This window comes from Corvus moneduloides, chromosome 8 (assembly GCF_009650955.1).
Source record: "Corvus moneduloides isolate bCorMon1 chromosome 8, bCorMon1.pri, whole genome shotgun sequence".
Taxonomy (NCBI): domain Eukaryota; kingdom Metazoa; phylum Chordata; class Aves; order Passeriformes; family Corvidae; genus Corvus; species Corvus moneduloides.
Genome location: NC_045483.1, coordinates 18,306,877 through 18,320,490, shown reverse-complemented (window position 1 = coordinate 18,320,490; position 13,614 = coordinate 18,306,877). Strand labels below are relative to the sequence as shown.

At 43.9% G+C, this 13,614-nt stretch overlaps 1 protein-coding gene across 8 annotated transcripts in view; it reads right to left on the bottom strand.

Moving 5' to 3' along the window:
- ARHGAP22 (Rho GTPase activating protein 22) overlaps nt 1–13,614 on the bottom strand; it is a 135,177-nt gene that overhangs the window by 7,234 nt on the left and 114,329 nt on the right. For all 8 annotated transcript variants that reach the window (XM_032116209.1, XM_032116211.1, XM_032116212.1 and 5 more), the window contains 4 exons: nt 10,096–10,228; nt 5,496–5,569; nt 4,399–4,520; nt 1,293–2,196 (listed from right to left, as the gene is read on the bottom strand). In XM_032116209.1, coding sequence (XP_031972100.1) covers nt 1,293–2,196; nt 4,399–4,520; nt 5,496–5,569; nt 10,096–10,228 — 1,233 coding nt within the window. The remainder of the gene's footprint in view (nt 1–1,292; nt 2,197–4,398; nt 4,521–5,495; nt 5,570–10,095; nt 10,229–13,614) is intronic.

The following is a 13,614-nucleotide window of genomic DNA, read 5'->3' as shown; positions in this document are numbered from 1 at the left end:
AACAACTGGCCCATGGGAAGAGATTACAGTTCAGATACACTTTTGAGAAACTACCCTAACAAGAAAAAAGTGCCAAAAAATACAGCCTAAAGCTGTGCTATACAATCCCAACAGTCATACATGCTTTTGGTACCATGTTTGGGAGACTGACAGCATTTCCATACCTCAATGTCCAATCTGAGTTTTAATAACTGAAGGAGTATAACAGCAACACCTTAACACAAAAAAACCCTCAAACCCCAAGAACTCAACTCTGTAAGAAATGTGACTACAGCCCTTCTTCAGTGCAGAGTACTGGTGCTGCAGAGCAGCATGTATTGTAACATGGTGTGCAATTTTGCACATGGCTGTATATTAAAATATATATAGTTCTTTTAAGCATCAATATTTCATGTGCCTGTTTCCCTAAATACTTTCCTGAAAGTCATTCTATAAAGCACATACACTCATAAAACCTAATATACTAACACACACAAATTAATAAATATGACTCCCTCATTAATACTTTCCACTTCCTACATCCCCAGCCCTTACACACAGCTCTCCTGAAAACTGAAAGGAATTTTTCTGAGCTCAGGTGGAAAGTACAGCACCAGCAGCTGTGCAAAGAGACACCAGTTGGCAAATGACACAGTTCATGCTGCTCCCCCAAGCCAGGCTGCCCCATCAGCCAAGGACCACTCTGCATCAAAAACCAAAGTGAGGTTTCTATAAGTTCAACACAAAAGGGCTCCTGACAACGTTGTAGCTGAGATGCAGTCCCAATACCACCACCTCAAAAAAACCTGTGGAAAATAGTGAAGAGCAGTTTCCTCAAGAATGCTGCTGTTGGGAAAAACAACAAGAAGCCCTCAGTTTCAGACTGGTTCGGTACAAGTATCAGCACCTGCACAGATCAACAAAGTTCCTTTTTGAGGCCTGACCATCATGGGTCCCAATTTCTCCCTACAAGATGTTTGCTATGTTGTTTCTCTGAGGACATTAAGAGCAGACTTTGGCATTACCTGTGCAGTTCTCATTTACAGTGAAAACACCGAATATGAAGTATTGTATTTCCCGTTGTCAATAGAAATCCCCCTTCTTTGGTGTTTTTTTTTTCTTTATGTTCTCTTAAATCAGAGGAAGGAAAGCTGGATTCAGAGAGTAGCAAGGAAAAAGTAGAACCAAATCTGCTGTTACCTAACCCCAAACTTTAGGGCTAAGAACCTGACACCCTTGGTAGCCCACACCCATGTTCAGACAGGGAGAACGCTGACAGATAACTTCCTTGTGCCCCCTGCAGATGACATTACCTTTTGATACTAGTCTCATACTCAGTCCTCTGTTTGCTCAGTTCTGTCTTTAGCTCCACCACCAAGCTCTGTAAGGCCCTGGAGCATTGGACGGAGTCTCGGGAAGCTGCAGCTGGGTCACTCTGTTCGCTGCTGCTGCTGCTGCAGGCTTCAAACCTGTCCATGCTGTTCTCCAGATCTGCTGTCTTGACCTCACTCTGAGACAGTGAGCCCTGAGTTACCCACTCAGTTTTTAGGGAGCTTAAAGCAGAAGAGTCACTAGCCCGGCAGGCTGAGCAGCTGCTCACTGAGTCCATCACGGAGATCTCACAGGATGATGTAGACCAGGTGGTGCTGGCCATGCTGTGCGTGCTGAGGGACAGGCTGGATGAAGGGACGTTGTCGTAAGTGGAGAGTCTCTGGGAGGAACACGAGTCTTTCACTCGTTCCCCAGAGGCTGTCCGGCGATGGCCTCGGAGGGAGTACAGGCCGTTCATCAACCAGTTCCCGCTGGAGGAGAGGTTGGGGATATCTAAGGATGAGCTGCCCAGCTTTGGACTCACAGATCGCGCTCCCTGCTGGCGGAAGGAGTATTTCCATGGAGGCAGCGTCTGCACTCTTTTACTGGGGCTTGTGGCAGGCTGGGCCGATTTGCCACTGTGCTCTGGAGGGGTGATTTTCACTGTAGGTCCCGGAGTAGCCTCTAGTGCCACAGCATTGCCAGAAGGCAAATCAGCAGGGCTGGCAGCGCTGTTCTGTGACCTGCTGTCCTCCCCGTCCTCCTCTGAGATCCACTCGACAGTGCTGCGCTGGCGCACAGGTCTGATTTCCAGCTGGCTCCCTGGCACCTCCGCCTGAGGAACAGCAAAGATCCGCCCCTGCTCACTTATCAGTACTGTCATCAGGTGCTGAACTAGCGAGGTGCCTGTGGGTGGAAAACAAAGGCAAGCAGTTGAGGAGACATGGAAGACCTCTGCAACTCACCCCACCTGCTTCCATGACTAGGTTGCACCCAGTTTCATGGTCTAAACAGGGCCAGAGCTACTGCTTATTGTAAAAACACAAATGTCAGCTCAGGCCTTCTGCTACTGCTCTCAGTGTATAGAGAAACTTGCAGGAAGTATGACACCTGCATTATACACACACTGGCAGACGGTGTACAGCAAGTGCAGAAGGTACTCACGATTATTTAAATTCACAGAAATGTGCTGCTGTTGTTTTCCAGGAGTGGAGCAGACCATTATGGAATAATAGAGAACGCCACTTACTAAACCTAATACAAAGTGCTTCCTACAAAAGAGGAAAACCTTTAAAAGGGTGAATAAGCAATTCTATTTTGAAGTATTGCCTGAAATAGAGAATAAGGCCAACATACTCAGGGGTTCAAGGCAAGAGCCTGGTTTTATTGACGAGTTTTTGGCCTAATAGCAAGATGTACAGAGCTCACCTACCACTATTTTATGTTTGTGAATGCAGGAAGAGAACTAAATGTCTTGGAGATATAGGCATTCCTAACAATTTAGCTGTCAAACTTCAGGTATTTCTACTTGAAATTCATTATTTAAATTTGAAGGCAGACATAATTAGAGTGGTTTTTGTTAAGATCTCATTATCGGTTTAGTTAGGAGATTGAAATTACCCTGAAGCTAAAAAAAAATTTAGTCTTTCCACTTCTCTGTTATTTTTATCTAACCAACATTCTATTCTCAACTAAAACAAAAAATTGCCAATCCTGTTATAATGATTAAGTCTCAAAATCCAGCCTCTGTATCCCACAGTTCAGATCTGTGGCAATACAGAATTCCAGGTCAGATCACTGTAGTGTTTTTATATGATGATTAGGAGAGACCCCAGCACCTGCACACAGTACAGGCACCTCTGCCATCAGATGAGCTGCAGAATGAAATGCCTGAGGTGATCTGAACTCAAACTTGTCCCCTGTGCCAGCTGAGCAGAGGGCACGCTGCTGGCCAAGGCTGTGAGAGCCGTACCAGCACTGGCCCGGTGGCCACTAGGGGAAGTCCCAGCATTGCACACAGGCTGACTTCAGTTGTCCCCATATCCAACACTGAATAACCAGCACTGCTCCCGCACTCCCTTCTCGTCCCCGATTTTCGTACCTTCTGCACCTCTAGGGCAAGGTATCAAATCTACCCTTAATAATATGGCCCACATCGCTGTGACAGGCTTTGAATCCCTGAACTATTATAATATGTTAAGTCATGCTCTGAAGTTTTCCTGTTGCCTTACAGTGAGCTGCCATCACATCTGCACATCACCTGTGAAAGAGCTAAAGGCACTGCTGCTGCTAAGGCATGACAATACTGGCCTTCTGTGAAGGATTTGCATCACACAAAATACCATGTCAGCTGTCCCCTACAGCTAGGAAGCGAAACCAGAGCCAAGTTCAAGCATCCTGGGCACAGCATCTCCATCTGTGCCTAATTAATTCATCAATTCTTTTTGCAGGCTTGCCAAAATCCCACAAAACTTTATGCAAAGACCTTGCTAAAACTTGCACCACAGTAGTTATGTTTCAGTGCGACCTGGGAGAGGAGCTGTATCCCAGCCCTAGTGTCAGCCTGCTTGATTCATATGGAGGTAGACAATTTTATAGCTTCAGACTTTTTACATCCTAAATTAACAGTGATTTCCAACTCATTTTTCGAATTCTGTGAAGTTTTGATCCATACAGTCTGCTTAGAAGACAGCATTTCTAGTTATAGCCACAGTGGCACAGCCAAAACTACAGTGCTCTCCTCATGGCCCAGATGTTCTCTGCAGGGAGCTGTATAACCACTGAAATGCACCAATACAAAATGATTGCAGTTTGGTACTTAAGCACAGGCCTTCTGGAAAACAGCTGAGCTTTCATTTCAGCAGTAGGTTCAAAAAGAGTTTCAGGGGCACAGAGGCATCTCCACATGGTAGAGAGGAGAGGCACTCCCAGTCCAGTGGTGAATGGGATAAGATGCCAACTGGAATACCCCTCACAGGCCCTGATGAAAGGGGTGGCTTGACTTGTTCTGACTGTGCAGGCAACTGATACAGCTACCAAGGAATGTATGGCTTTCACTTCCAGTGCCAAAATACAGCTGCTGTGCCATCCCACCAGAGCAGCACCTACCTTCCATCATGGTCACCGGATCCTCCATTTTGGGCCGCAGTATGTTTGGTCCAAATACTGTAGCCAGGTTCTGGACACTCATCTTGTTAATGCTGGAGTGAGCCTGAACTTCATCAAGGAACCTTGAAAAGTCCCCACAGAAAAATCAAAGGAGGAGGGAATTCATGAGTAAGTCACTTCTCAGAACATAAACATTTAGTTTTGTCCTGTTTTCATACAACCCTGACACCTGAAATGATTCTAGGAACTACTGTAGCTTAGAGACTCAATATAACCCCAGATCCCTCCTAGTGTATGAACCAGAGAAGACAGGATGTTTTCTGCCAGAAGTACCCACCTAGGAGGGACCCAGCCTTCTACTGGGTCTGAAAGGACAGATTCTTGCATTTTTACAGGAATTCTCCAATTACATGGATTGACTTTGGCTAATTTTCACTTGCAGATGTAAGAGAAGTAATAAGTCATTTTACTCATCTCCTTGTCCAAGAACTAGCAGCCTGTGAAAAGAGCTTTGTGGCTTGGCTTGAATCTAACAAAATACAGATCACAGAATCATAGACTGGTTTGAGTTGGAAGCAGCCTTTAAAAATCATCTCCTTCCACCCCTCACATAAAGAGGCAGCCCAAAAACTGGGAAAATCAGCAAAGATTAAAGGAGACAAAGCTGTGGAGTCCCTGGTAATCCAAGAGAAAGCCACTACTAATCCCACTTCCAAACCAGAGCAAATGCCAGACTGGCTATTCTGAATGCATCTGCTACTCAGCTTGTGTCATAAATCTTCCAAGTGTTCAGTGTCTGGAATGAGTGTCTATCTTTAGTGGTCTGTAGGTGCTTCTCAAATAAACAATATACTGCGTTAGTATCACTCGTGCCTGCTGCCAAGGCTGCAGGTGGCAGCAATTTGCTCGGCTGATCCTCTTGGATAAACTAAGAGCTTCCTTCAGGCAGGCTGCATTCACTTCCACGTGTTTTAAAGGAGCTGTAACTTACACTTAAGTGGTTTTTGAATATTCATACTTTCAGAGTTTATTATTTGCATATAAGACAGCCTCAAAAAACCTAGAGACTTTTCCAAGTGTTAATTAATTTCACTTACTTGCATATGTATTTGAGGAGGTTGTAGTTGGCTTGGGGCAAATTCTTCACCTGTTTAACCAGTTCCTGGGTACCCTGAGGGACAGGAAAAACAAGAAGCAGAGCTACTAACGTAAATGCTGCAAAGCAGACGTGAGTTTCCTTCAGGACTACAAAGTCCTCTTTCCACAGCCAAATGCTGAACAATAGATAGTAACACAAAGAGGCTTTGCTTCAGAAGAGGTGTCATCCAGTGTGTTGTGCCTTACCAAAAACCCAATGTCCAGAACTCAGTTCAGTTCTCAGTGGAAATCCTCCTGTAAACTTTAATGGTTGATATAGAAGCCTTCAGTTAGTGAGGCCTGCCAGCCTTCAAAGCCTGCCCACTGGCACTGGTATCAGTGTACCAGCAGATGTGCCTTTGCTTACTTGAGACTTGGAGGCATTGAGTACAGTATAAATACATTGCAGTAATGCTCAGTTGAGCAGAGGGAAGATTTTCTTTAAAAAGCTACATGAGTCCAAATCAACTGCCTCCTTTTTAATGATGTACTTCATTTGCAGTCATTCTCACCTGGGACATACTTCTTCATGAAATTTCTGTCTTTACATTAAATGTAAGATGAGACATCAGCTGAAGGAATGACTTAAACCCCCGAAGCTACTTAAATCATCTAATGAAAACCTCTGACTCAGGAGGCTATTGTCCTGCCACAGTCCCAAGTATCATTTGCTTGTTCCTGTCAATGCTGCTGTTGCCCTGGAAATTTGGTTATTTTTGGAGACAACTCAACCTCTTGTGGAAAAACAGATACTGAAGCACATTTAAGGAAAGAGTGATAGCTGCTCACTACTGATGGAGAAATTCCAGAAGCAACTGGTTCCAAAAAAGTGCAGTTGAACATTCATTTCAAACTCTCCTTGAATTTTTAAGGACTGTTAGGAAGGGAATTCTGTTGGCCAGACTCTTGCAATGTATTCCTGATTTCTCCGGTCCAGACAAGTCAGAAAGATCCAGAGAGCAGTGCCTATTCCTGCCTTCCTCCTTATTACCTTAAATATATAGCTACTTTTTTATTCTGTACATCCCAGCACAAAAAAAAAAAAAAAAAAAAAAAAAAAAGTTCTCTAATAAAAACCTGAAACTTAAACCAAAATTCTTAAAAGCAGTAACCCCTTTATAATTCCTTAGCTTAAACACTATGCTGGTTTAATGGTGACAGCAATGGAGACACCAATAAAAGGCCAGTCTCTTCTGAAAAATCTCAATCCTCTTCTTTAAACTTTTAAAACTTTTTCAATCAAGGATGGCTGCTACTGATGTGAAGGTTAAGGTCAGTTGTGCAGGTCAACCAGCTTTCAAGTGACAAGTTTGAACCAGAAAGAGGTGAGCTAACAGACCTAATTCCCTCTTGAATTTTTCTCTGTAACCCAATTTATTTCAAACAGGGAAATCAGGATGGTATTTGGGACTGTATTTCAAGTGCTCTGAATTAAAATGCCATTGACTCCACTGGATGTAAGAGGAAGCTTTGGAGCAGAAACGCAGGCAGCTGTGAACAGCAGGAAACATGATGTAAAGGTAAAAGAAAAAAAGGTTCTAAAAATTTATAATCCATGCTTTGTCACAAGGAATCTCAGGCACGGTATTACACAGAATATCTTTATATTCATCGAAGTACAAACACCTGACAGGTAAAAAAAAAAGCGCTCTCTCCTACTGCAGCATTTATCAGCTCTGCCATAGATTCATCCTCACCAAGGCCTGACCAATGGAAGGCAGAGGCTTAGCCTAGGAATACCAGAGTGACAGCATAGAGGAAAACATGAGCTTGAAACCTCTGTAGTAACAAACAGCACTGAGCAGTGCCAGTGGCTGCAGCCCAGAAAGCCATAGAAGAACTGTACTGTTATTTATTGTGGGATTTTGCAGAAATAACTCTTACCTCCTTGAAAACGTTGCTTTCCAATGAATGATCCCAAACCCAAGGACTTTGCAATGTGTGTAACAGATCAGCACCAATTCAGAGCTTCTAGTTTGGCTGGAAAACTAGCAACACTTTAGATGTTCATAAAAAATTCATATGCCTCTTTAAAAACACCTGAAGCCTTGTGTTCAATCTACTGAACTGCTCTGTGCATCTCTGGAGTACAGGTAGCAGTGAAGGCTAAAATACTACCATGTCAAGGCAGCTCAGACTCAAATGAGTTTTTAGACATTTGAAGATCTCTCTTGGTCTAAAGTTATTTTTAATTTTCAACCCTCCTCCCCATCAGTTGGGATCAGAATCAAATATTTTTTAATGCTGCAGTCCTGCTGAAATACCTGGAGACCTCAGCACCACCCAAGGTCTCTGTTATGTCCCTGTTTGCATTCAAACACCAGAGATGAGCTGGGTGCAGAATGAAGATGAAAAGCAGTTAGTATAAAAACTTAGGGCAGTACTGGAGCTAGGCCAGGTTAGCAAACCCCACAATAATTCCTATCCATGGTCACAGTGTAGCAGCATGAGGTACCAACAATTTTATCCAAAATGCTATTTTGCCTTAAGCAATTCTGGTTTTTTGGGTGTGGGGTGAGGGTGGCTGTACAAAACTAAAGAAAACGATATTAAGAGTCCAAAAGTCTCATTAAAAACTTTCAAGTGAAAAATGAAAAGAAAATAGTACTTCAAATTAAACCAGTACAATTACATTTTGTTTCAAAATACTTTTACAAAACAAAATGTTTGATTTTTAAATTCCCTGCTTACCATTACGTGTTAAAAATCATGGTTTCAATGAAACCACGTTTCTGAGCAGGGGGATTTTCCATGTGGGAGGCGAGTCAGGCCCCACAGGCTAGGTATGACTGTGCTGCATTCTGCTCCACGTGCTCCTGTGCACGTACAGCCTCTCCGCCCCTGGTGTGTGCACTCCACCTTCCTTTCTGAAAAGGTAAACAGCCCACGTTGAGGTTCCAGATTTCCCTGACAAAACCAAAATTGCTTATGTTTATAACAGCACCTTAATAAAACAACTCTGTGCTATGAGCAGTGCTGTATTTTGTAAGTGTTCATTTTGGCTACCTAGTGCTCCCCATTGCCTTTCTAATCTAAAGAGAATTCTGCTCTACAAGTCATTTGAGTCTGACCTTGCTCACACAGATGTTGCTTCCTAAACTGCTGCAGCCCGTGCAGACAAAATCAGGCAAACAAGGTAGTTAATAAGCTGAGCAGTGATGTACAATTATGTTTGCCCAATTTGGCAGTGTCTCTACTCTTGTGCAATGGTGCTTAATGGATCCAAAACTTCCCAGTCTGCACATCTTATGACCAAAATCAAACCAGCTCCACTGCCTTAGAAATGCTGCTGTTTCTTGTGAAATATCCGCTGTGGGGTCTGTAACACGGCACCCTGCAGAGATGCCTGAGTTCACTGAGGCTGAGGCAGAAAATGAGCAAGTTTTGGAGGTAGCAGACACCTACTAAAATATAACAGAAGTGCATTGGCTGTGTCCAGAATGCAAGGGCATATCCATGTGTGGTAACATGCTGTGTCATGCACAGAAATCTACTTTCTCGCAGTTGACTGAGGGTTACATCATTTGAGTGTAGAGAGTAGTAAACTTGCCTTTTAACTATAAAGAACTTATATTGCCACATCTGCTACATTTGATGCATGCAAACAAGCATCTTCCTGTGGGCATCATCAAGGACAATCTCCACAGAACCTTCTGCCACTTGAACTGAAAGTGAACCCCAGACTCACAGTGAGGAAAAGTTTTTACAAATCCCACCAAAGACAAGACCACACACAGAAAAGGGACAGAACTGTGGACCACAACTTACAAGCCCTCAGGCCTTTGCTTCTTTAGCAAAGAAAAGACACAAGAAACAGCCCTTGCAGCGTCTTTAAAGTTCTATTCTAGAAGGGGCACCCGCATCAGGCCAGACCTAACACACCTTTGCACTCTGCAAAGGGCTAAGGGAGCGCCACAAGAAGAACCATATGGATGAAACAGATGAGTCAATCATCTTGTAAATAATCCTGTTCCATGACTGCCACAGACTTGGTAGTTTTTGTCAGCCCTTTCCCTTGCCTGGAAACCAAAGAGAAGAACATCGTAAGAAGGTTCTGGCAAAGTATTCATAGCATTATTCCCCCCCCATTCTGGATAATATCATAGCCTGTCTTCTCGTACTGCCTCTCCTCTAAGAAATACAAAGACCATTGCACTGACCAATGTCTCATCCACCAAAATCTTTGGGAAGGAGAATATACTGTTCTGATACATAAAACAAAAAACACAGCAAAGGGGAGTGACTCCATACAGCTTGTTAGTGAGTGAACAGCAAGGCTGGGAAAGGAACCCAGATTTCCTCCTACCTTGCATCTCTTGCCAATTATGCTACACAACAGCTTTGCTTAGAAGAAAGAAGCACCAGGCTACAAGACTGACTTTTTTTAAGCAGCAGCCTGTGATAACAGCACCCAATTCACAGCTTCAGGAAAATTCAGGGAAAAGTTCCCGGGGACTTCACTGATTTAAATCAAGTTTGAAGAGTGATGAGGATAAAAACCTGTACTACATTGAGTCTTGGGAACATCCTCTGAGGAGGCAGATTAGAAGGATCACTGACCTCTCCCTCATCTTTTGAGAGCAGCTGTCCACAAGAAAGAAAGTCTTCATATTTGGCAAAGGGGATGACAGGCTCTGGCAGCTCTCGAAGGTAAAGCTTCAGGAGGGACGCCACAGTGTGAACATCTGTGTTGCTGCAACAGAGAAGAGGGAAGGAAATTTAGAAACTCACACTACCTCAGAGCTTGATGCCTTTCATTGGGGGTGCATCAAGGTCCCTCCTAGGGGCAGGGACAAAGCAGGCACATGGAAGGAAGCTCTTCTGCCAGTCATTTGTACTAGGCAGGAGTGTCTGCCTGGGAACAAGGGAAATCTCCATTTTGTCAAGATAGAAACGCACCTCAGGCAACACAGGCAGTGGAAGGGATATGCCCATGATACTGCTTAAGGTAGGGTGACACTGTGGTTTCTCTGCCAGTGGGGACCAGGAATGTGAGGAATAGTCCACGCAAGTGCACAGTGATCACGCAGCATTGACAAGTGAGCTCTGTATCTTGATTCTGTGAAACATAACCTCTGAGCCTCTCACTGATCCTTCCTGATACTCTCCCCAGCCAGCACACACATACAGCTGATGGGCCAGCTCCCAAACGTCCTGGTCAATCATTCAGAAAAAATGGAGGAAGCTGTACTTCCTCCAGGTCCTGTATTGCCCTTTGGTACGGCTGCCTGGCTTGTGGTATCTGGAATTTCCTAGCCCATCTGTTGTGCTACTATATCAGCTTTTACTTTCTCTCCCAATCCAGGAACTTCTTTTTCCTCTTCTTTCTCCTTTGCTTTAAAGTTGGGGTTGAAGTGTCAGATCTCAGGATGAAGATGCACCTGCTCTTCCATTTCCAGCTATCCAAGTTTCTGGTGTATGGTGATACCTCTCCTTCATTCCAGGTTTCCTGTTGTACAGGATTGTTATTCATTGCAGATGACTTCCTCAAAGGTTTTGACTGTTGGAAGTCTAAACAGATTCTGTCACCAGCTCCTCCCTACCCACCATTGCCCTGACAGTCTTTAAAGAATTCTGAGAAAAACATATCAGCGAACATTGGGCAAGAGAGCTGCAAAACATCTCTTCCCTCCAAAAGCTGAATCCTTCTGCTTAGTATGTTTCTTTTTTAGAACACAGGGCTAAAACAAAACTGGAAAAATTACACCAGGAAACTGTCAGCAGATACCACTTACTACTAATCCTGCTAATGCTATTGCTATTAAATAGCCCCAGCATAGTTGACAATACCACAGCTTCACACAGTGGTTTTCTTCAGTTGATTATAATATTTCACAAATGAGATCGGTACCCTTATTCTTTTTTTGCCTTTAGTATAGAGTTTCAGGTGTGGATGGTGGATCTGACTATCACTGAGAAGCAGAGCCCAGAACAGACCTTCAGGGCCGCTGGCTGCAGTAACCGTTTCGTTTACGATGCCATGTGAAATCCAGCCAGACTTTCCGTGGCATGAAAGTGCAACAGAAGCAAGCTGCTATAGGTGCTTCCAAAACAGCAACACCTGGCCTTTCATAAGAACGTTGGAAAAGAAGGCTTTTAAAAATAAATATTTTAATTATCAGTCATCACAAATGTCTGATCCACCATGGGGCAAGCAGGCAGTAAGCACCTGGATATCACTGTAGTTACAAAAGACACCTAAAAGCACTGATTGCAGCTGAGTAATAAGGAAGGCTATTCCTTTCACTGCACCTGATCTGGAAAGAAGCATTTGGATTTCACACTTCTGCTCCTAGGAATCCCAGGCCATACATCGATAAATTATAGTTACACAAAGAAAGAATTATGGTTGCTAGGACGAGAAGCATTTCACTTAGCCAGAGTGGAACTGCCTCCCCACCTTGCTGCTGCCTGTGACTGCAAATACACAGGATAGACTGCATGTGTACATGTGGACATGGTGGGAATAGCAAAAGGCAGGAACTGGGAGACCCTTAACTTTCCAGTACTCAGGTACTCCAGGCTTGCTTCCTTTAATTCTGTACTGAACCTTCAGTTACCACATCACACACTGACTGCCCAAAAGGCAGGCATTCCTGCCTGAAGGTCCTTAGTGCCTCTGTTAAATGGGAGACAGCACTGATCTATTTAGCCAGTGCAAATGCCTATGGAAATAAAGGTGCTTTCGGCACCTGAGGTGGTAAGGCACTGGAACAGGCTGCCCAGAGAAGCTGTGGATGACCCATCCCTGGAAGTGTTCAAAGCCAGGCTGAATGGGCTCTGAGCAACCTGGTCTAGTGGAAGGTATCCCTGCCCATGGCAGGGGGTTGGAAGGATATGAGCTTTAGGATCCCTTCCAATCCAAACCATTGTACAATTCTATTTTGCTTTAAAAATGCTGGGTGGAGGCTTGGTTTATCTACATAACAATGAAGTTAGTATAGATAAGGCTAAAGTAAAACATGAAACTGAAACTTGCACTCCTAATTAATTCCTTCTGTAGATACTCCTGTTCCAGAGTATAAGCACTGAATTAAGATAATTTTAATTCTGAACTAGAACACCCAGAAATTAATTTAAAAATGCAAAGGTTTTGTTAAAGAAAAGATTAAGTGAGACAATTTGATGATTTCAAACTTATTTTTTCATGAAAATATTTCTAAATGTTTGACACTTCCATTTAGGGAGCAAATACTGTTTGTGGTTAAGAATCAAAGAAAGGAGAATGGGTGGTCTGGGAAGCTGAGGGAAAGGAAGAATTAGAAGAATGTTCCAAATAAACTCTGAAGACATACTTCCCAAGATGAGACCAAACACTGTTTCTGCCCACGCAGGAGACAGTGCTAGCTCTTCCTGCAGTGGTAGGCAGGGAAGGTATTGGCAGTGTCGAGACTGGCTGCAGGTCCAGGGGAAGCAATCCCCTAAGGTTAATGTGTTGGTAATACACCAGATGCCACCGGCACCAACTGGAAAAACAAGGCTAGTGAGTTCCAGCAAGAAATGGTGCCAGTTCTCCAAGACAAGATCCCAGATCTGATCTCGCTTATGGACCTGTCACAGAGATCAGACCAGATCTACACAATGCCCTTGGATCCAAATATCCCTGAAATTCAAGGTCTCTGTTAGGGTCAAGCCCTATTTCACAAAGGGCTATTAAGCTTTGCACAACACTGACCTTCACTCCAGGCAGGATGTACATAAGACAGAGTAGAAAAAATGTTAGTTGCAGGATAAGGACAGCGTTTGGCTGGAAGGACCCTGACAGCATCCACCTTTGTGGTGACTTGCTGGGGGCTAATGTAGAGACAGCACAGCTGAGAGCTGCCACTTCCCTTGCTGCCTGAGACAGGGCTGACACTTCCCATGGGAACCGTTACTAAGCTGAGCATCTACAAAACAGCCTCTGGCATAACAGCCAGGGAAAACATGTGACATAGTGGCGACTATTCTAAAACCTGGTGACAGAGGAAGAGTCAAGATATTGCCTCAGGCAGATCTGCTGGGAGAATGCAACATTTGAAAGCAGTACATCACCTAGCTCACCTCTGTATACCCATTTCTTTGATGGGATCCCACCAA